Source organism: Microcaecilia unicolor, chromosome 3 (assembly GCF_901765095.1).
Source record: "Microcaecilia unicolor chromosome 3, aMicUni1.1, whole genome shotgun sequence".
NCBI classification, from domain to species: Eukaryota; Metazoa; Chordata; class Amphibia; order Gymnophiona; family Siphonopidae; genus Microcaecilia; species Microcaecilia unicolor.
The window spans coordinates 197,823,995-197,846,955 of NC_044033.1; the positions used below are offsets into that span (position 1 = coordinate 197,823,995).

The 22,961-nt window shown below is 46.3% G+C and overlaps 1 protein-coding gene across 1 annotated transcript; it reads left to right on the forward strand.

The window, feature by feature from the left end:
* Positions 1–1,629: 1,629 nt before the first annotated feature.
* On the forward strand, positions 1,630–22,760 carry QTRT1 (queuine tRNA-ribosyltransferase catalytic subunit 1). The gene is made up of 10 exons (XM_030197034.1): positions 1,630–1,861; positions 2,734–2,802; positions 6,902–7,040; positions 7,170–7,248; positions 8,631–8,746; positions 18,959–19,097; positions 19,508–19,583; positions 20,227–20,336; positions 20,549–20,633; positions 21,284–22,760. Exons 1-10 carry the CDS (start codon positions 1,634–1,636, stop codon positions 21,434–21,436), a joined length of 1,194 nt encoding a protein of 397 aa, XP_030052894.1. The 5' UTR covers positions 1,630–1,633; the 3' UTR covers positions 21,437–22,760.
* Positions 22,761–22,961: the final 201 nt, after the last annotated feature.

A 22,961-nucleotide genomic window follows, 5' to 3' on the forward strand; every position in this document is an offset into this window, starting at 1 on the left:
TAGAGTGATGTTGTGGTAAGATAAAGTTCATGTGGCACAGCCACCTAGAGAATCGTGCAACGGAAGAGTTGTGTTATGTCCATTACGTTCTTTAGCTTTGTTGTGTTGCAAAGATCAGGCATTTATGTTGGATCGGAAGGGTATGCCTTTTTAAACAGGTTAGTTTTTAGTGTTTTCTGGAAGTTTAGGTGGTCGTACTTAGTTTTCAAGGCTTTTGGTAATGCGTTCCACAGTTGTGTGCTTATGTAGGAAAAACTGGACGCATAAGTTGATTTGTATTTGAGTCCTTTGCAGCTTGGGTAGTGCAGATTTAGGTACGTTCGTGTTGATTCGGATGTGTTTCTAATTGGTAGGTCGATCAAGTCTGTCATGTATCCCGGAGCTTCACCGTAGATAATTTTGTGAACCAAAGTGCAGATTTTGAAAGCAATGTGATCTTTGATTGGGAGCCAGTGTAGTTTTTCGCAAAGGGGTTTTGCACTTTCAAATCACGTTTTTCCAAAGATAAGCCTAGCTGCTGTGTTTTGAGCAGTCTTGTTTCGTTAAGTGCTGAATGCCCAGAGGGCTCCTGTGTTAATGTGCGTGCCAAAGATGGCCACAGATTGTATTTAAGTGGATATAAATGAGGCTAGTCATATCGCTTCCCTGGGCTCAAATGGAAGCGCTGCAATGCACAGAAGCAAATGCTGAAAACTTACTGCCAGCTTGGGGGTAGGGTTAAAGGTTTTTAGGAAAAGATTTTTTGTCAAGTTGTCACAAACTGCTTTTGCAAGTGGAAGGAAGCCCGTGCAAATTTTAAGCGCTGAGAGTGAGAAACAAACATGCATGAGTCCGAGCTAACCCGAAGGCGGAAGCAAACATCGGCACCTGTTGTTCTGCGCTTAAATATGAGGCTTTCAAAAATGTAAGTGCAAACAATTTTTGAAAAGCTTATACAAAAACACAACTTTGTTCATACTGGAGTTGGCGAACGCCCCTCCGGTATTATGTAAGCCACATTGAGCCTGCAAATAGGTGGGGAAATGTGGGATACAAATGTAACAAATAAAATATTTAAAGTAGGGATGTAGCCAGAAGTACATTTTTGGGGGAGTTGGGATTGGGGAGGGCTGTGAAGGGAGTTGGGGTGGTTTGGGGAACTTTTGACGGGTCTGTGAAGGGGGGAGGGAAGCAAACGAACTACTGCCACCACTGTCATCGAGCCGGGCCAGGCTGCAGGGGGATGCGGCCCCCTTGCGGCTAGCCCGGTCCAGCTCGGTGACAGCGATGGCAGTAGCTCGTTTGCTTCCCCCCCCCCCCCACCCTTCACAGACCCCTGGAAAGCTCCCCCAACTCCCCTTACTTCCCCCCATCCCTCCTAACAAGAGAGAAAGCAAAATCTAGTTTGCTATTTTCAGTGGCCTTTGAGATTGTGTTGGACAAACCAAGATGCTTGCTGCTGGGAGAACCGACTTCAACTTATTGACGTCATGCCGAGTCCTATTAATCCAACCTCCTTGAGCTCAGTAGCGCATGAGCTTGTGACGCCTTTTCCGCCCTCCTCTGGGATGGCCCGGGAGCCAAGAACATTACTTCCGCCCCCTCGGTGGAGTCCTATGACGTCACTTCCGGCTTCATTCCCCCTTGCCGGATAATGGCGACGCCGCGGCCGGTTCCGTCGCTCTCCCTGCGGGTCTTGGCCGAGTGCGAGCGCAGCAAGGCTCGGGCTTGCGAACTGTGGCTGCCCCATGGCCCTGTGCTCACGCCCGTCTTCATGCCCGTGGGCACGCAGGGCACCATAAAAGGGCTGACGACAGAGCAGCTGCAGAACCTGGGCTGCAGCATCTGTCTGGGAAACACCTACCACTTGGGCATGAGGCCTGTGAGTGCGCAGGCATAGCATGTGGGGAGGGGCCTGGGGAGGTGATAGGACACGCCATAACCACGCCCCTTACCCATGGCCCCACCCCCTTGGAGGCTGGAGTCTCCTGTAGGTCTGGAGTGGGGGGTGAGGTGTGGTCTGTGGCACACTGGAGGGGAGGGGAGGGGAGGGGGGGTGGATGGGTAGGCAGGGTGCATGTGGTTTGGAGGAAGGAGAATGTGCAGCCTAGCATGTGTGTGAAAAGGGAGGGGTACTAGTATAGAGCCTGTTTTTTTTTTTTTTTTTTTTTTTGGGGGGGGGGGGGCAATGTTGTGGGTATGGAGTCTGGGGCACATGGGAGGGCAGGGGCATGGAGCCTGATGTGCACTTGGAGGGGAAGGGGCAGGCATGTTTGGAGCCTGAGATGGGGTGGCACGTTGTGGGGGAGGGAGAGTGGATTGGTGGCGGGCTTGCAGTCTGGCATGCCTGTAGAGCTGAGAGCAGGACCAGGGAAAGTGTGGAGCTTGCTGCATGAAAGGGGGGTGGGCAGTGAAGTCAGAGGTGTGGGCATGAGGGAGAACAGACTGTGACACCTTTTTTTTTTCTAGGGTGGGGAGAGGAAGGTATGGTGCATTTTGGCTGATGTTGAACATTTGTTATTGTGCTGAAGGAGAGTGAGACTGCTGGCAGAGACATGTATTATTCGATTATCTCGCATAACTTGTACAATGTAACCCATAACCAATTTGTAACAACTGTATTCTCATTATTCATATCTTATTGTAAGCCACACTGAGCCCGCAAAGAGGTGGGAAAATGTGGGATACAAATGCAAACAATAAATAAATAAATATTCTGAGCCTTTCTATTCTCACTTCTTTGCCCCTTTTCAGGGTCCTGAGCTCATTAAGAAAGCAGGTGGCCTGCACAGCTTTATGAACTGGAAGCACAATCTGCTGACTGTGAGTATTGTCCATGCTCATGGCATTGCCTTGGCTCTCCTCCCACTCCCAAATCCAGTTCAAACTTCTATTGCATATCTGTAAATGCCATCACCCTACAGCACCTTTCTGCTCGCTTCCTTGTGAATTCCACTCATCTGCTATTTTCCTAAATTGCTAATACCCATCTCCACTCTTTGGATCTAAAAACTCACCTTTTTGAAGTTGCTTTTATATTTTTACTGCTTCTCTAATACCTTCTCTTAGTCTCTCTCGTTTGTCCTGCATATTTTGATTAGACTGTAAGTTCTGTGGAGCAGGGACATTTAATTTGTGTCTCCGCAGTGCTAGTATCGCTTTAGAAATTATTAGTACCAAGGGAAGTTGTCCATGTACAGACATCCTGGAGTCATAAGAGTCCACACAACAGGCCATCACAGCTGCATTCATGTAGGACCATGAGGAGGGATAGGGGGATGGGGGATAAAAGGATGTGCACATCTGTCCTCATTAATATTTTTTATCCAACCAAATGTGTGCATGTTTCTATGACTGTGTACATCTCCACCTCATTCCTGGGGGCAGTGTTCTGGATACATATGTAGGTCTGCCTCCTTGGGGTATGTTCTTCCATTCGCTCCTTTAGTACGTCTCTTCCCTTATCCCTTATTTGTCCTGTTTGTCTGGCCTGATTAGATTGTAAGCTCTGTCGAGCAGGGACTGTTTCTTCATGTCCAGTGTACAGCGCTGTGTACATCTAGTAGATCTTGGAAAAGTAATGGAAGCCATGCTGAAGGAAAGGATAGTGAATTTCCTGGAAGCCAATAAGTTGCAAGATCTGAGACAACATGGTTTCACCAAAGGGAAATCGTGCCAAACGAATCTCATTGAATTCTTTGACTGGGTGACAGGAGAATTAAATCAAGGACGTGCTATGGACGTCATCTACTTAGATTTCAGCAAGGGTTTCGACACGGTTCCCCATAGGAGGCTCTTAAATAAACTAGACAGCCTGAAGATAGGACCCGAAGTGGTGAACTGGATTAGGAACTGGTTGACAGACAGACGCCAGAGGGTGGTGGTGAATGGAGTTCGCTCGGAGGAGGGAAAGGTGAGTAGTGGAGTGCCTCAGGGATCGTTGCTGGGGACGATTCTGTTCAATATATTTGTGAGTGACATTGCAGAGGGGTTACAAGGTAAGGTTTGCCTTTTTGCGGATGACACCAAGATTTCCACAGAGTGGACACCCCGGAGGGTGTGGAAAACATGAAAAAAGATCTGAAGAAGCTAGAAGAATGGTCTAACGTTTGGCAATTAAAATTCAATGCGAAGAAATGCAAAGTGATGCACTTGGGGAGTAGAAATCCAAGGGAGACGTATGTGTTAGGCAGGGAGAGTCTGATAAGCACGGACGGGGAGAGGGATCTTGGGGTGATAGTATCTGAGGACCTGAAGGCGACGAAACAGTGCGACAAGGCGGTGGCAGTAGCTAGAAGATTGCCAGGCTGTATAGAGAGAGGAGTGACCAGCAGAAGAAAGGAGGTTTTAATGCCCCTGTATAAGACGTTGGTGAGGCCCCACCTGGAGTATTGTGTTCAGTTTTGGAGGCCGTATCTTGCAAAGGATGTTAAAAAAATGGAAGCGTTGCAAAGAAAAGCTACGAGGATGGTATGGGATTTACGTTCCAAGACGTATGAAGAGAGGCTTGCTGACCTGAACATGTACACCCTGGAGGAAAGGAGGAACAGGGGTGATATGATACAGACGTTCAAATATTTGAAAGGTATTAATCCGCAAACGAATCTTTTCCGGAGATGGGAAGGTGGTAGAACGAGAGGACATGAAATGAGATTGAAGGGGGGCAGACTCAGGAAAGATGTCAGGAAGTATTTTTTCACGGAGAGGGTGGTGGACGCTTGGAATGCCCTCCCGCGGGAGGTGGTGGAGATGAAAACGGTAACGGAGTTCAAACATGTGTGGGATATGCATAGAGGAATCCTGTGCAGAAGGAATGGATCCTCAGAAGCTTAGCTGAAATTGGGTGGCGGAGCAGTTGGGGGGAAGAGGGGGTGGTGGTTGGGAGGCGAGGATAGGGGAGGGCAGACTTATACGGTGTGTACCAGAGCCGCTGATGGGAGGCGGGACTGGTGGTTGGGAGGCGGGAAATACTGCTGGGCAGACTTATATGGTCTGTGCCCTGAAAAGGACAGGTACAAATTCAAGGTAAGGTATACACATATGAGTTTGTCTTGGGCAGACTGGATGGACCATGCAGGTCTTTTTCTGCCGTCATCTACTATGTTACTATGTATCTATAGAAATGATAAGTAATAGCAGTAGAATAGAAAGTTGTTTATAAAATCAGGGACATAGGTTCTTGTATTTTCTGCATTATGAAACTTTCTTCGCTCATGTGTCACTGTTTGACTGTTCTCATATATTTCATTGTGAATTTTGCGTTGTCATGTTGTTACGCAGATGGTTGTATTGTTATCCTGATCCGGAATAAAAACCATTAAAACTTAGAAATGATTAGTACCAACTCTCTCCAGTGCAAACAACAATTACAGCGCTCAAAGTAACCAATGCAGAGAGGGGTCAGTGTATTCAAAAGGGGCAGGAGAGGCCCCTGCTTGGTTAAACCCTGCAGAACATTCAACAGTATTTAACCAGGTAGTGATGCTAAATATCGCCACTAACCAGTCATGGATCTTCCTCCACCCCCATTCCGCTATCTGTTGGTGTTCCTCAGGGATCTGTCCTTGGACCCCTTCTCTTCTCAATCTACACCTCTTCCCTGGGCTCCCTGATCTCATCTCATGGCTTCCAGTATCATCTCTATGCTGATGACACCCAGCTGTATCTCTCCACACCAGACATCACCGCGGAGACCCAAGCAAAGGTATCGGCCTGCTTATCCGACATTGCTGCTTGGATGTCCAACTGCCACCTGAAACTGAACATGTCCAAGACCGAGCTCATCGTCTTTCCACCAAACCCCACTTCTCCTCTTCCTCCACTTTCTATCTCAGTTGATAACACCCGCATCCTCCCCGTCTCATCTGCCCGCAACCTCGGAGTCATCTTCGACTCCTCCCTCTCCTTCTCCGCGCATATCCAGCAGATAGCCAAGACCTGTCGCTTCTTCCTGTTCAACATCAGCAAAATTCGCCCTTTCCTCTCTGAACACACCACCCGAACTCTCGTCCACGCTCTCATTACCTCTCGCCTTGACTACTGCAACCTACTCCTCACCGGCCTCCCACTTAGCCATCTATCCCCCCTTCAATCTGTTCAGAACTCTGCTGCACGTCTTATATTCCGCCAGAACCGATCTACTCATATCACCCCTCTCCTCAGGTCACTTCACTGGCTTCCAATCAGATACCGCATTCAGTTCAAGCTTCTACTTCTTACCTACAAATGCACAGTCTGCTGCCCCTCACTACCTCTCTACCCTCATCTCCCCTTACGTTCCCGCCCGAAACCTCCGTTCACAGGACAAATCCCTCCTCTCAGTACCCTTCTCCACCACCGCCACCTCCAGGCTCCGCTCATTCTGCCTCGCCTCACCCTATGCCTGGAACAACCTTCCTGAGCCCTTATGCCAAGCCCCCCCCTGTCCATCTTCAAGTCTTTGCTCAAAGCCCACCTCTTCAATGCTGCCTTCGGCACCTAACTCTTACCTTTCAGGAAATCCAGACTGCCCCAATTTGACTACCCCTATCGGACTGACTGTTCACTTGTCCTTTAGATTGTAAGCTCTTTGTGCAGGGACTGTCCTTTATGTTAAATTGTACAGCGCTGCGTAACCCTAGTAGCGCTTTAGAAATGTTAAATAGTAGTAGTAGTAGTTAGGTCGGAGCAGCTAATCAGCTGATTGATATTCTCATTCGATCCCCTCCCTACTTAGTTCTCCATTGTTAGCAACTGCTCCCCCTGTTTATTCTTTGACAACTTTACACTGCTTTCTAAATTGTAAAGTTTCCTAATTTTTCTGTAAGCCACATTGTGCCTGCATGTGTGGGAAAATGTGGAATACAAATGAACCACAAATAAATAAATGATACCCAATCCTGCTGTTTGAGGATCCCCCGTTAACAAAACTTTTGGTTTGCAGGACAGTGGGGGATTCCAGATGGTGTCTCTGGTGGAGCTGTCCGAGGTAACAGAGGAAGGGGTGAAGTTTAAATCCCCATACGATGGGAAAGAAATTTTGCTCACTCCTGAGAAGTCCATTGAAATACAGAATGCCCTGGGTACGTGTTCATTATCCTTTGCTTCTCACCCTAAATGAAAGTTGCCACTCTGGACTCTCTTCCTGATACAGAGTCGGCAGGTTCACATTCTCTCTCACGTTTTTCATTTTTTTCTGACTTCTTTCTTAGGCTCGGATATCATGATGCAGCTGGATGATGTTGTGAGCAGCACAGTCACAGGCCCCCGAGTGGAGGAGGCAATGCACAGGTCTGTCTGAGCCCCGTTTACCCGAAGCATCAGCTTCAGATCTCTGGTACACCCTCCCCCACAAAATAGCAACGTCTCTCTTCGGCCTCAGTCTGAAGATGACATAGACCTGCTTTGTTCCCAATGATCTGACTGTTTTTAGGAAAATCGGAGCTACCCCTCTATGCTCACAGTGGGACAATGCTAGAACTAGACCAACACCTTTGGGTTGATCTGGTTGGGCGCTCGTGTGTCTAGGGATGGTCTGTCACAGAAAGAATGGAATATGTAAACATTATAAAAATATATAAAACATTAATGTTTATGTAATATCCTGGGGTCAGATAATATAGCTAGGTTGTCATTGTTTTGATGTTATTCCTTTCATGATATGTATTGTAGGCTAGGTTGTTATTGTTCTGATGTTATTCCTTTCATAATATATATATATTATTTATTTATTTATTTATAGCATTTATATCCCACACCCACGGGCAGGCTGAATGTGGCTTACAACACTCTGTAAAAAAAACATACATCAATTCAACAAACAATTTCTTAGAAGTGTAAGAGAGAAAGGGTAAAAGCAAAGAAGAGAAAGAGTAGTGGTGATCAATATGACGCCTTGACAGAGACTGTTCAGAAGTAAGAGATGCTAGGCGGGATTTGAGCGTAAGCTTTTCCAAATAAAAAGGTCTTGAGGCGTTTTTTGAAGGTCGGGTGATCAGGAGTAAATTTCACCAATTTAGGTAGACCATTCCACAAATGAGCGCTGATATAGGAGAAGGTGGATGCGTAGGTGGTCTTGTACTTGAGGCCACTATATACTGGGTAATGGAGATTTAGGTACGGACCAGCTGATCTGTGAGAGTTCCTAGGTGGCAAGTTGATTAGGGTGTCCATGTATGCTGGGGCTTCACTGTAAATGATTTTATGCACCAGAGTGCAAATTTTAAAAGTGATTCGGTCCTTGACAGGAAGTCAGTGCAGTTTTTCACGCAGTGGTCTTGAACTTTCGAATCTCGATGTATCATAAATTAGCCTAGCAGCTGTATTCTGGGCAGTTTGTAGTTTTTTTTAGAAGCATATCTTTGTACCCTGCATATATTCCATTGCAGTAGTCAAAGCGGCTTATGACTAGTGATTGAACTAAATAGCAAAATATTTATATTGAGTTGTTAACCGTTCTGATTGGAAGTTCCAGATAGGACAGTATGTCAAATCCAATCAATATCTATTAGCAAGAGCTGTCATATCTGACTTCTAGCATTTTCTCCAACGTTCCTTCCTCCCGTTTAGGTAGGTGCTTGTCGTAGGTGATGGGTTATAGCTCCAGGTCTGTCATCTTCCTGTGTCCTTGGGTCTACTTGTAACAGTCTCTTTGTTGCCCTTTTTCATTGTAGGTCAGTCCGCTGGCTGGATCGCTGCATCGCCGCCCAGAAGAACCCAGAAAAGCAGAATCTATTTGCCATCATCCAGGGTGGCTTAAGCCCCGAACTGCGCAAGAAGTGTTTAGAGGGTAAGTGATTCACTCACTAGGCAGCCCGACAAGTGGTCCTGGCCTGCTGACAGTCTCTGTATACAGGTTGGGCTTTCATGCTCTAACGAACAGACCCCACTTGTAAACAGGATGACACAATTATCCCACAGGTTCTGGAATAGTGGGAAGAACTAGTGGAAAGAAAATGATCAGGTAAGTCCTAATTTTCTCCATTTGATACTATAGGTTGTGATTTGACTAGACGGCTGCTCCAGTGTTAATTCCAAATCCTCCTGTTGTCTTGATGATGTCTGTCCATATAGTTTAATGAGAAGTGCTCCTGTTCTTTTGTCAGCTTGGTTAAATTTTTGTTCCCAGAATTAGGGAGACGTATAGTTTTAACACCTATCCCTTCAACAAGGCCTACAAAGAGAACCCTTAGCCTTACAAAACTACCTCACCAACCACCCAGTTATAAAAGCCCACCTTCTATACTAACCTACCTAACACCTTCCTTCTTGCTTCTTACTTAATCTTTGGACATTACCTATTGTATCTGATATCCTGGAATGACTGTCATAACAAAACTCTGTAAGCCACATTGAGCCTGCAAATAGGTGGAAAAATGTGGGATACAAATGCAATAAATAAATAAATGAAAACCCCGGGGAATGTCTGTATCGACCTTATGTAGGACGGTGCGGGCGCTCTTACCAGCTCCGAAGTACGAGGACCTTATTGCTAAATGGAGTCTTGACTTGGGAAGGTCCAGGGCTTTGGGAGACCCACTTACTGTTGTTAAACGTATACCAGAGATCTCAATAAGTGCGGAACTTAAAGAGTGCCAATACCTTGCATAGGGCGTATATGTCGCAGGATCAACTCTTTAAGATAGGGACGTTAGAGTCCCCAACTTGTCAGAAGTGTAAACACGGACAGAATACATTTTGCCATGCCTTTTGGAGTTGCCCGATGGTACAGAGGTTCTGGCTTGCGGTGGCTAGTTATTTGACAAGGTTATTGGGGTGCGGTGTGCCCTGTTCTCTGACTGGCTTCTTGCTAGACAAAAATGAAGTTTTCCGTGTTCCAAATCGCTCGCAGACCCTGTTTGTCTGCAAAGCAGGAGCTATAGGTAAGAGAATTGTACTGGGGGTGTGGGTTGGGGGAGAGATTCTTTCATTTTGGGCCTGGAGAAACCGTATGCACGCATTGATACTTTTGGAACATCAGTATTTATTTATTTTAGATTTTGCTCACACCTTTTTCAGTAGTAGCTCAAGGTGAGTTACATTCAGGTACACTAGATATTTCTCTGTCTCAGGAGGGCTCACAATCTAAGTTTGAACCTGAGGCAATGGAGGGTTAAGTGACTTGCCCAAGGTCACAAGGAGCAGCAGTGGGATTTTAACTGGCCACCTCTGGATTGCAAGACCGGTGCTCTAACCACTAGGCCATTCCTCCACTCCGTATGCTGGGTGTTCACCTAAGTGCCTGAAGGAGTTTCATGTTGTGTGGGATGTGTACCTTTGGTCCATGCCACATAGAGTTAGGAGCTTGATTCTCAATTCTAATTGATGTTTTGGGCCTTGGTGGTGGTGCGGGGAGACTCCTTTCAGTTTCAGTTAAGGTGGTATGATTTCGGGGACTCGGAGGGTAAGTGCTGTATAGGAGGAGTGGTGTGTGCTTCTTCCCCTCCCCCCCTTTTTTTCTCTTTTTTTTCTTTTTTCCTCTTCCTCCCTAGCCTTTTAAGACATGATTTCAGCATGGCTGTTTTGCAGGGGAGGGATGGGAGGTTGGTGGGGGGGAGGGAGGGAAACTTCTGTAAATGAGTTTGATGATGACTAATGTTGTAATCTGTCTGATAACGCTTTATGGAAGTTTCTAGTTATTGTATACTGTTTCACTGGTTGTTTTGTATGCTGTGTCATCAATAAAAAATTGTTGAAATCTGAGCTCATAGAGGGTTGTTTTATAGCTGCAGCTGTAGGATTATTTGTCTAGGTTTGATCTTCTACATTACTGTCAATCAGGGTTTAGAAAAGGGTATTGCACAGAAATCACTGATTACCCAAGGGAGGCACATTGTTGAGTAAAGCTCAAAATTTGGTGTCATTCAGTTTGATTTATCTCTGCTTTTGACTTTGTAGATCATACTTTCTTGATAGCCCTGTTGGATAGTTTTGGAATAGCTGGTTCAGTGATGCACTGGTTTAAGGGATTTCTGAGGAGTAGGAATGCAGGGTGTTCTTTTTTTTTTTTTTTTTTTTTTTTGAGAGTTTTTTTAATAATTGAAAAGATGTCAAATTACAAACAAGAAATGCCAACTTTGTTCACTTGCTAAGTTTAGCGTTACAGTCTCTTGATTTCTACTAAATGCTCAACAATTGGATCGTCTATACTGATACATTATATTACTACTGCTGCCCCCCCACCCTTCCCTCCCCCATCCTGGTGAGGCTGACCACCATTTATATATTGTTCATATGGTTGCCACATTTTCATAAAAGTTTCCATTTTACCCCTTTTCAATGCTGTTAGTTTTGACATCTGGTATAAATATCCCACTTTATGGGTTACCACGCTCATGTCGGGCTAATTCGGCTGCTTCCAAGCTTTTGCTATTGCTAACTTTGCTGCCACCAAATATTGAGTCGTCAGCTTATGGTGAATCGTTTTAATCGCTGTGGGAGGGAAGTGCAGCAAATAGTGTTCTATCTTACAGGGATATACACATTGCACCACCCTATTAATCTGAGTCAACACTGTTTTCCAGAATTCCTGCACCTTTGGGCACTCCCAAAATATCTGTAAAAATGTACCCCTTGCACCACACGCCCGCCAGCAGTCAGCAGATGTTCCCCCATATATGCGTTGCAATCTATCCGGTGTGTAGTACCACCAATAATATATCTTGAACCCATTCTCCCTCGTGGATTGCGCTAAAGATGGTTTAAATAGGAATCTATAACATTTTACCCAGTGTTGCTGTGCATGTGAGGATTGCAAAATGTCCTCCCATCTATTTGTATAGTATCTCTGAGGGTTCCCCCTCTGTAGTAAGGCCTGGTATATCCGCGTTACACTACCCCTTCCCCCTCCTTTTCTCAATGCACCTTCAATCTTTGTTTCTTCTAACTCTAGCTCCTCCCTGGCGCACATTAGTATATAATGTCTGACGCTGCAATAAAAAACCTGATCTCTGGGGGGAAGCCCGTATTCCTCCTGAAGCCTATCAAAGCTAACTGTTCTTCCCTTTTCCCACAGTTGGCCCAGGGTATGTAACCCAGCCCGCGACCATTCCCAATATACTTTTTCTGTACCTCCCAATTTGAACACTGGAGCCCTAGATATAGATGTCTGAAGGTAGTATTTTCGCTCCGGGAACCACGTGGTCAATATATGAGTAACCCCCACCGGGAGTCTGCGTGCCACTTCGAGCATCTCTCTACCAGGTAGCCATAATATATCTCCCAATGCTTGAGTCCCCATCCACACCCTCTCCCAGTGTAGCCATTTCTTGTTCGTATATGGGTTCCAATCAGCCAGGATCCTCAATTGCGCTGCCTTATAATAAAGTAGGAAATTTGGGACTCCCATCCCTCCCCTCCCTTGTGGCTGAAACATAATTGCTCTTCGCACCCTTGGGGGGCGTTTCCTCCAGATATATATAAACAGTTTGCGGTGAAGCCGTTCAAAAAAGCTATGTGGGATTGGGATGGGGAGTGCCATAAATAAATATAACATTTTGGGGAGCAACATCATTTTTATTGCTTGGATTCTTCCCATCCAGGATACATTAAGCCCTTCCCATCTATCTAGTTCTGCCAGCAGTTCTGCCACTTTCTTTGGGAAATTTGCCTGGTACAGTTCTTCCATCTTTGACGTTAGCTGCACCCCTAGGTATCTAATGGAGTTCACCGCCCACACGAAAGGAAGGTTTGCCCTCATCTGGGATGACTCCTGAGGCGAGACCGTCAAGTTCAATATTTCAGATTTACTGGTATTGACCTTAAAGCCTGAAAGAGTTCCAAAATGCTCCATTACCTCCGTTACCCTCCTTATCAAGGTTGCAAGTCTCGTCAGAGTGAGGAGCACATCATCAGCGAATAACATTAGTTTATGCTCTCTCAATCCTTTCCTCACTCCCCGAATGCTAGAATCTCTCCTAACTGCACATGCCATAGACTCCATAAAAAGGGCAAACAAAAGAGGCGAAACTGCACAGCCCTGTCTGGTTCCTCTATGTAGTTCTATAGGCTTGGTGTAAGATCCATTAATTTTCAGTGTGGCTAGCAGGGCTTGGTAGATTAGGCTAATCCATCTCAGGTAGTTTACCCCTATTCCCACCCCTCGTAACACTACGAACAAAAGGTCCCATTCCACGCGATCAAATGCTTTCTCTGTGTCTATCGAGAGAAGCAAGGCCGGTTACTCCTCCTCCCTCACCTGCTGTATAACATGGAGCAAGCACATGATATTATCAAAAGCTTGCCGCCCTGCTATAAATCCCGTTTGATCACTATGGATGAGCTTAGGCAGCACTGTTTGCAACCGCTTGGCTAATATTTTAGTGAATACTAGTAAAAAAAGGCCCGTTTCTGACACAAATGAAACAGGCGCTAGCAAGGTTTTCCTCGGAGAGTGTATGTTTGAGAGAGTGTATGTGAGAGTGACTGTGTGTGAGAGAGAGAGTGAATGTGCGAGTGTGTGTGAGCGAGAGAGTCTGGGTGCGAGTGTGTCTGTGAGAGAGAGAGTGTGAGAATGAGAGTGTGCAAGTGCGTATATGAGACACAGTGTGAGTGAGAGTGTGATTCACACAGATACAATGTGTGTGAGACACAGACTCTCTGTGAGACTGAGTGTATGAGACCAAGAGGGTGTGTGAGTGACTATGTGACACATAGAGAGTGAATGTGATACAGTGTGAGACATAGAGTGTGTGAGAGACAGTGTGAGAGTGAGAGAGAGAAAGACTGACTGTGAGAGAGTGTGTGTGTGACAGAGATATCTCCCCCCGCCCCTCTGGTGTCAGCCCCCCCCTCTCTCTCTGGTGTCTGAGCGTTACTGTGCAGGACTCTCTGAGCTCTGGCTGTGCTTCAAGGAACTGACCAATCCTATTTAATAGAATGCACCTCCAACATTCTGAAGCCGAGAAACCTCGTGTGGTTGGTCACTTCTGCTTGTGACGAACCAGGAAGTACATGATGTTAATTCAGGAGATAGATACAGAGAGCAGGAATACCTCAGTCAGCTTCAGAATGTTGGAGGTGCGTTTTATTATATAGGATTTTATAATCGACATTGAGCAGCGAAATCGGCCTATAGGAACCGCATTCCTGCGAATCTTTTGCAGGCTTCAAAATTAGGGTTATCGCTGCTAGTCTCCACGAGTACGGGAGTTCCTGCTCCTGCTCAAATGATTGGAAGAGTCTCCATAATAGTGGTGCCAAATAGGCCTTATAAAGCTTGTAGAATTGCGCCGGGATCCCATCCGGGCCCGGTGCCTTTGCGAGGAGAAGCTCCTTGATATCCCTCTCCACCTCCTCTAATGTGATAGGCTCCGATAGCATCTCCTGCTCTGCCAGTGTCAAGTGAGGCATTTCTGTTCCCTTGATATATTCCTCTATCTCAGGCCCTGTGGCAACCTGTTCTGACTCATATAGCTTAGAATAATATTTATAGAACAACTCTTGGATTTGTTCCCTCTGATTCACAGTTCGGCCTGCCTGATTTTTGAGGCTTCCTATATAAGTGTGACTCGTCTGCTGTTTGAGTTTATTAGCTAAAAGTCTGCTCGCTTTGTCTCCAAACTCATAATATTCTTGTCTCTTTTGCTCTAACTGATTTGCTATCTCCGCCAACTGCAATTGTTGAGTCTCAGGTTGCACAGGTGTAGTTGCTCCCTCACCCTAGAATCAGAAGGATTTGCTTTATGAGACTTTTCTAGTTGTTTTATAGTCTCCCTAATTGACTCCTCCTGTGCCCCCCTTGTCTTCCCCAAGTGTACTCTCAGCGCTATCAACTGACCACGCAGTACCACTTTTAGCCCTTCCCATAAGCTTTATTTATTTATTTATTTATTGCATTTGTACCCCACATTATCCCACCTTTTTGCAGGCTCAATGTGGCTTACAGGATGTGAATTTGGTATGATCGTTACATAGAGTTGGGTACAGTTGGTAGTGAATTGTAGTAAAAGAGGAATTAATTAGAAGGTACTGGGCAAGGTCATGTCGAAGTGTTTTAGGGCGTTTGGGTGATGTACGGAGTAGTATGATTCATCAGGATTGTTTTGTAAGCTACGTTGAGGGGAAATGTCTTCAAAGGATGTATTCCCCCTACATCATTGAATTCTATGTAGTCCCTTATATACTTTTCAACTTCTTGTACATTTTGTGGTTCCCGGAGGATAGCCTCGTCCAGGCGCCAATATTTCGTCCCAGTTTGACGCCTATCTAACCCTAACTCCATTACCACTGGGGCATGGTCCGACCACGTTCGCGGTTCAATATGGATCTTTCGCAGCGCCCCTGCAACTATCCCATCCCCCAGTAGCGTATCTATCCTAGAGTAGGAGTTGTGGGACGCTGAAGAATAGGTGTAGTCTTTTTCTTGCGTATGTGTTGCTCGCCACAGATCTACCAGCCTCCACCTAGCCATACATTTTCCCAAGGCCAACCTATCCTTCTTTGCATACCCTGCCCCTCCTGTTGAATTATCTAAGGTAGGATTCACCGTGAGGTTGAAATCCCCCCCAATCACCAGTAGCCCTTGTACATGCTTCTGTAGTAGCCCCTCCAGCTCATCTAGAAAACTCCCCTGTCCCTCATTTGGGGCATATATAGTAAGAAAGGTGTATAGCTTGTTATAGAGGGATGCTACCACCAAAAGATAGCGGCCATTCTTATCCCCTATAGTTTTCCTTATTTGCCGGGGATTGGCATCAGAGAAGGCCATTAATACACCCCTCTTTTTCTGCGAGTTGAGGCTCGCTGCATGAAACTGTAAAGGGTATCGCCTGTGGGTTACTAGTTTTTCATGTGCTTTTCTCAAATGAGTCTCTTGAATCATAATCACATCAGCTTTCAACCTTGTCATATCTTTAAACAATTTTTTACGCTTTATAGGGGTATTTAAACCTTTAACGTAACACATTTAAACATTTACATAACCTCCAGTCATTCCGCTTCCCCCTGGTCAGCCTCCACCCGGCATGTATCCCTTTCCCCTGCATCCCAAACCCCCTCCTCCCCAGTCCTGTGAAGACAGACCCCATTACCATCATGAGGCATGTCTCTTGCAGAAGAAGTGTTGTCTCCAGCTCTCCATCAGCTCATCTCTTGTGTTCGCGATAGTCCTTCTTCATTCAATGCGTTACTCTCCATGCATTTGGAAGTCCAGTCGAGTGTTAATCCTCCCTCCTCATTTTCCATTGCGCTCCGCCAATTGCTTTCCTGATTGCTGTCGTCTCAGGCGGCCTCTCCCCTGGGAGACTCTCTGCCATTTCGGCTTGCTGGCGGGCGCCATTGCTGATCGCTCCTTCTCTTGGGGTATCTCACCATCCCCCGGCTGTCTCAGGTATTCCTGGGCTTCCGCTATCGAAGTCACTCGGCGCTGTTTGCCTTCTTGCATGAATGTTAGGGCAAAGGGGTACTGCCATTTGTATGGCACCCCCTCATCTCTCAATTTTGCTGTTAATGGTCGCAGCTCGCTTCTTCTCTTCAATATTGCTGGGGATAGATCCTGATATATTTCAACGGGGTAGCTCTCCCATGTTATCGGGGCAGCCGCTCTCGCTTTCTTCATTACCGCCTCTCTTTGCTGAAATTCGGAGAAGCAGGCTACTATATCCCGCGGCTGGTTGGTTTTCCTCATCCCCAACGCCCTGTGAGCTCTCTCTAGGCGTATAGATGCTGGAGCACATGGCACCGCTAAAGTGGATAACAGTTGAGCCACTATCCCTTGTGTAACCATCACACAGTCGTCTTAGTCGGGGAGCTCTGGTACCCCTTGGATTCGGATATTTGCGCAACGGCTCCTGTTCTCGAGATCTTCCACTTTATCCATGAGATATCTTGTCTCCGCTTTCTGATCTTGCATTTGCTGCTCCAGCACAGAGACAGAATTAACACATTCCTCCAGTCCAGTCTCCGTTTCTGCTACACGTGCTCCCATTTCAGCTATTTCCGCTCTGAGGTCTGTTCCCAGCTGGGCAAAATCCTGGCGCATATCTGTTATGCCCGTTTTGATCTCTTCTATCCAGCCGCAGAGTTTGGCCCAGATTTCTGGAGTGGCCGCGTTCCCGCCATCTAGCAGCTCCCGCTGGAGAGGGTCAGACGTTTTTTGCCTCGCTGAGGCTGCTTGGGCGCCATTTTCTTCTCCCTGCGTCTCTGCAGCCCTCTGCCGATACGAAAACGCCGATAGATTAGGCTCTTTGAGCTGGGTCGCGGACATCGCAAATCAGAGCACTTACTATGCCCTCTCGTTCCCGATCCGGTGGTCGAGTTTCGCTGTGATTTACGGCTTATTATTGCTGTTTACAGGCTGAATCACGGGAGCTCCGATTTTATTCAGCCATTCGCTGGCGTGACGTCACTTCCTCTTGGAATGCAGGGTGTTCTGTTGGATAGTTGGGTACCACAGGCTTCTCTCTTCTACCCTGTGCTATTCGGTTTAATTCTACAGCCATTGGGGAGAATTATGGAACACCTGATATTAGCATTCTCTTACCAGCATCAAAAAGTATATATGGATACTCTGAGTGAAATTCAGAAATCCTATATAATAAAACTCACCCTCAACGTTCTGAGGACACTGACGTCACTGTCAGTACCTGCGGGCACTTCCTTCCGGTTTGAAGGGTTCGTGGTGGTGAAGCCACCGAAATCGCTGTGTCTGGGCTCCGCCCTCGCGTCAAAAGTGATGACGTCGAGGGCGGAGCAATGGCATCAGTGGCTTTACAACCAACAAGGACTCGGGAGATGAAGGTGGCATGCGTTGACGAGCTCCGGAACAATGGCGGTCAGTGGCTTCACAACGCCGAAGGGGTGGGTAAGGAGGGGGGGGGGGGTTCGGGAGGAAAACCTTGCTAGCGCCCGTTTCATTTGCTCCAGAAATGGGCATGTTTTACTAGTGTATTAATGTTATTGAAAGTTGGGCAAAGGAGTTTAGATTAAAACTAGATCAGGACAAGACAACATTTCTTTAGCTTGGTTCCCCAAAAGAGATTGAGGGTAAGGAAGATTGTTATTGATAATACTCAATTTAAATTTGAATTTTCTGCCTGGATTCTGGGAATAGAAGTTGATAGCCAGCTGACTATGAAAAATGAAGTCAACGAGGTTGTAAAACATTCCTTTTTAATGTTAAGATTGATTTGTAGGGATTTTGAATTGTTTTCCTTCAGGCTTATAGTTCAATCTTTGTTGCTATCAAAAATGAATTACTACAATGTGGTATATGTGTTGATGTAACAAATACCTAATGAAAAGATTGCAGACAATCCAGAGGGGTGACTTTCTCTTTAAAGATGGTTGTATCTATCACCCCTTATTATTTTAAACTACACTGGCTTCCGGTTTCAGTGAGATGTTATTTTAAGCTGTGTACAACGGTTTATCAAACTTTACAAGGAAATATGCTTTCCTATTGGATGGAATTTTTTCTGTATTAAAAAGACAGCAAGTACGGGGGCAAATAACTATTTTAATCACAGTTTGGAACGCTTTCCCATTATTTGTGTGTTCCTTAACTCACTTTCAATCTTTTCGGAAACAGCTTAAGGCAGTTTTGTTTGGGAAATACGTGAAATGATTTGCATTTAGATCAAGTTCTATTGTGAATACTTCCATTGTGGAATATAAGCCTTTAATGTAACGTAATGTAAAAAAAGCTTGGGACAAGCCCATAGGATCTCTTAAGGGCTAGGAAGGGATAGATGGCATGGATTAGCAGACTGGATAGGCCATACGGTCTTTATCTGCCTTTATTTTCTATGGTTCTGTGAAGCAAGCTCCGCTAACAGGTGTAGCCCTCCTCCCCCCTTCCACTTGCTCCCCAGAGGGATATAACCAAACATGAGGGAAGTTTTCAGTACTTTGGTTGTTTTAGATTTGATAGTGGATAATAGCTGAACCTTCAGTTCAGTTCCCGACTTGATTCATATCCCTGTGCGTCTCTCCCCCCCCCCCCCCCCTTCCTGAAAGGCTACAGTGAGGTCTGATAGCTTTGGCCACTTATTATGTCTTGCAGAGATGACCAAACGTGATGTTCCAGGGTTTGCGATCGGAGGACTCAGTGGCGGAGAGGAGAAGAATCACTTCTGGAAGATGGTGACGCTCAGCACGGATCACCTGCCCCGGGAGAAACCTCGCTACCTCATGGGCGTAGGGTAGGATACCCCATTTCCCAGAGATTATTCCCTATGCAAAATTCGACCCCTGCATATTACTTGGTGCAATTAGAGCCAGGAAGAGGAAATGACAGATACCCCTCTCTGCTGCCTTTTGGTTGTACTTGATCCATCCTCCCTCCCCCTCTGCTTTGCTTGTTTGCTTTGCCTGTGGCCGTCATAAGCAGTGCGCTGCCTTTCTTTCATCCTGCATTCAGCAAGTGCAATGGGCGAGGACTGGTGTGCAGCCTGCTGATGACAGAGTTAAGTCAGTAGCATCAGAGATCCCTGGTACCACAGGATCCATTCTTTTCCCTTGGTGAGACCTTCAGACTCGGCTGTAGCTCCCCCGTTTTTCCCTTCGATGCCTGTTTTAGTATTCTGAAATTCACCTTGTCCTGAATCCACAGCTACGCGACGGACCTGGTGGTGTGTGTAGCCCTTGGCTGTGACATGTTCGACTGCGTCTTCCCAACCAGGACTGCGGTAAGTCTTAACCCTGCTGTGGGGGCCAGAAGTGTCGTAGTTGGTGTGGAAGTGAGGAGGGGACCTTGTGTCTGTCACTATGCGAGTGAAAGTGCTGCCGAGCACAGGGGAGCTGTGTATGACAGGCAGTCACGTTTTTGGGAACCAAGCTGCATAGTTCATTTTTATGAGTATCTTAGCAGTTTACATAGTAAATTAAAAACTAGGGAAATAAACAGAGCAAAGGCAAGTAGGGAAGCAAGAGCTAGAATATACTGAAAGGTACAGAAATTTCAGTTTCAAAAGAAAGAAGAAACTTGGGGGAAGAAGAGATGGAGACCGAAAGCATACTGCCCCCCTCAGGATAGCAGACGTGTGAAAAATAAGAAAGATGGCTCCATCACATGCTCCTCACGCCTGTTACCGAGTATTAAGAATGCCGCTGTGCTTGGGTGTTATCTCCCTGTCTAATCCAGATACAACCCGGCGGAGAGATTTCGGCTGCAGTTGTGCGGTTTATGAGGAACAGCTTCCTACCACGCCAGCCTTCTTGAGGGCTCGGTCCTGGGCTCCCCAGCTTTCCTCTGTGCCCCAGACACACTATGTGGCGAGTTACGGTATGGTTGGGGTGTCCATTCTGATGTCGCCTTCTGGTCTCTTTCAGAGGTTTGGCTCGGCCCTGGTACCCTGGGGTGTTCTGCAGCTCAAAAACAAACAATACGCCAATGATTTCCATCCCATTGACCAGAGCTGCGAGTGCCCAACGTGTAAGAGGTATGCGGTGTATTAGCAACGTTGGGCGGCAGCAGGTGTACAGCCATCATTCAGTTGTGTGTGCGAGGCGCTTGGATGCCTGTGTGACTGTTTGAGGTGTGCTAGTTATGCCCTCTTTCTCTGTTTCCCTCCCGCTGTGAGGCGAGAGGCATTGTGGAGGTCCAGAATGCTTTTACAAGTCCTGCACTGTGCTGACTTTCTCTTCCCTGCAGGTACACTCGTGCCTTCCTGAACACCCTGTATAAGAAAGAGACAACGGCACTATATCATATCACTATACATAACATCACTTATCAGGTCAGTACTGGGGTGGGGGCCGGTCCTGTCACAAGCTCTGGTTCTGGGTCAGGAAAGAGACTGTGAGGACTTTTATGGTCTCTTCTCTCCCTACCCAACATCCTGCATGCATTATGCTCCTCGCCTCTGTCAGGCAGGGGCGTAGCCAGACACCCAATTTTGGGTGGGCAGAAGAACTCCGCCTTGTCCCACAAGTGATTTGGTCTCTTCCTCTCTCGCCTGCATGCCATATGGTCTCTCAACCCTCCCCCCCCCCCCCCATCGCATGCCTTTTAAATAGCAGATTTTTGCAGGCAGCAAGCAGCAACTAATATACACTGCTCATGTTGGCCCCATAGCATGTATCAGTTGCTGCTTGCTGCAGGCGAAGATCTGCTATGTACAAGGTATGCAGGAGGGATAATTTGGCTGGTGGGGCTTGGGAATCCTTGCCAGCCACATCATAGGTGTGCTGCTACTGGGTGGGCCTGGGCCCACCCTTGGCTACGCCACTGCTGTCAGGGCCTGTCAGTGCTGCCGGCTGCCCTAAAGAGAAAGTATATGATTTGGAAATGGAAGCAGCCTCTCCATCTAGACAGCAGTGCTGCGATCGTGCCTGTTTTTCTGCTAACCGGTGCTGGGGTTTTTTCTCTCCTCCTCCTTTCTTGCAGCTGACTTTGATGCGTTCCATTCGAGAGAGCATCTTACAAGGCAGATTCCCCCAGTTCATCCAGCAGTTCATGGAAACTATGTATGTCAACAAAGAGAAATACCCCACCTGGGCCACGGAGGCGCTGGCTTCCGTTAACATTATACTGGAGTAGCAGGAACAGTGACGCTCAGATCCACCCGTCCCTTACAACACATAGATCTTGTGAGGATCTTGCGGTGTCCGAAGAGAGAACCAGTAACCGAAGAGCGGACACCACGGCCTCTGTTTCAGCCGGCAAGACTGGGACTGCATGAAGCCAGGGTCCTGCAGCTTGGATCTTCAGCAGGAAGAGAAAAGAAACGGGACCTGAATTCCAGGGCCGCTGTGACTGTCAGATGTAGATGGGGACTTAGTTCAGTTTATCCCTAAAGCATCCCGGGGACTCGGTTACATTTTTTACCTTTTAGAAATCCTGCTGGAATTTGTACACAGGCCTGCCGATTTTAGTAAGAAACCAATTTTGGAAGGTAGAAACACGTCTTCTGATGCTGTTTTTGAAGTTGAAAGAAATTCTTTGAGTTGCAGAAGAGACTGGAAAGGTGTGTTTCTCGCCAGATCACAGCGCTGCTTGCGGTCATTCCAATCAAAGCAGTCCTCAGGGGTGGAAGTGTTGGATGTTTCCATGTCGCCTCTTATCAAGTAGATAGGACTAAATCTTCATGTGCCAGGGACCTTAAAGAATACACAAAACTATTCCCAGCATCACACACAGCTCACATAACTTTACACATCCACTAAAGATCAGAACATATTTTTTTGAAAGACGGATCTTCAGATGTAATAACGCAGATGCTGCAGAATCAACTTTTCTTAAGCAGCAAAGTGTAAATCATCATTGATTCAAATTAATTTTTAAGAAATTTCTTTTTAAATTAAATTGCAGTGAAAAATAAAGCTACTTGGCTTCAAGTCACAATCGGAACCTCTCTGCCGACGTGGCCAGGTTTTGCTTTCTTCTTCAGCGAAGAGGTTCAAGTTACTTCATCTAACTTCCTTCTCAACATCGGGTAACCTGAAGAAGAAACTGAAACCGGCAGAGGTTTCGGTTGTGATTGAAGCTAAGTAGCTGAGATTTGCAAATAAATCTCCAGCCTGCAGATGTCCTGGAGACATGACTGCCATGGGTGTAGTCCAGGGCCAGGTTTGCTCACACGCGCCTGTTTGCTTTTAAAAAGTGCTACCTGTATTCCTGCCAAACCCATTTCACTGGCCCATTCAAAGACTTTGATAACTGCATAAGAATTTCTCCGAAAATCTCAGCCACTGCTTAGCCCTGCACAGCTGGAGGCTGTTCCTGGAGTCACTCTGGTCTCTCTCCCCTCTCCGGGGGGGAGGGGGAAGACCAGGCCTCTCTTTTCTTTGTGTTTCAGGCCCTCAATAAAATGTGAGACTACATTTCCCAGGATTCAGTGGGCTGAGGGGGGGAAAAAAGTATGTAATGGATTTTATTTCTTTTTTTTTTAATTTTTAGAAGTCTTTATTGTACTGATTCAGATACATGACAAAATAGTAACAGCTAAAAACATTACAAGATTATAGCAGTAGTAGAAATACAAAGATAAACTATGATCTGAATTTGTATCAGAACAAACTGAACTCTATACGTAACTTCAACTTTTTCATTTTTATACAAAGAA

Coding starts and splice junctions, on each gene's coding strand:
- QTRT1 (XM_030197034.1), top strand. CDS start 1,634: ATGGCGACGCCGCGGCCGGTTCCGTCGCTCTCCCTGCGGGTCTTGGCC. Junction 1,862..2,733: donor ACCACTTGGGCATGAGGCCT/GTGAGTGCGCAG, acceptor GCCCCTTTTCAG/GGTCCTGAGCTCATTAAGAA. Junction 7,249..8,630: donor GTGGAGGAGGCAATGCACAG/GTCTGTCTGAGC, acceptor TTTTCATTGTAG/GTCAGTCCGCTGGCTGGATC.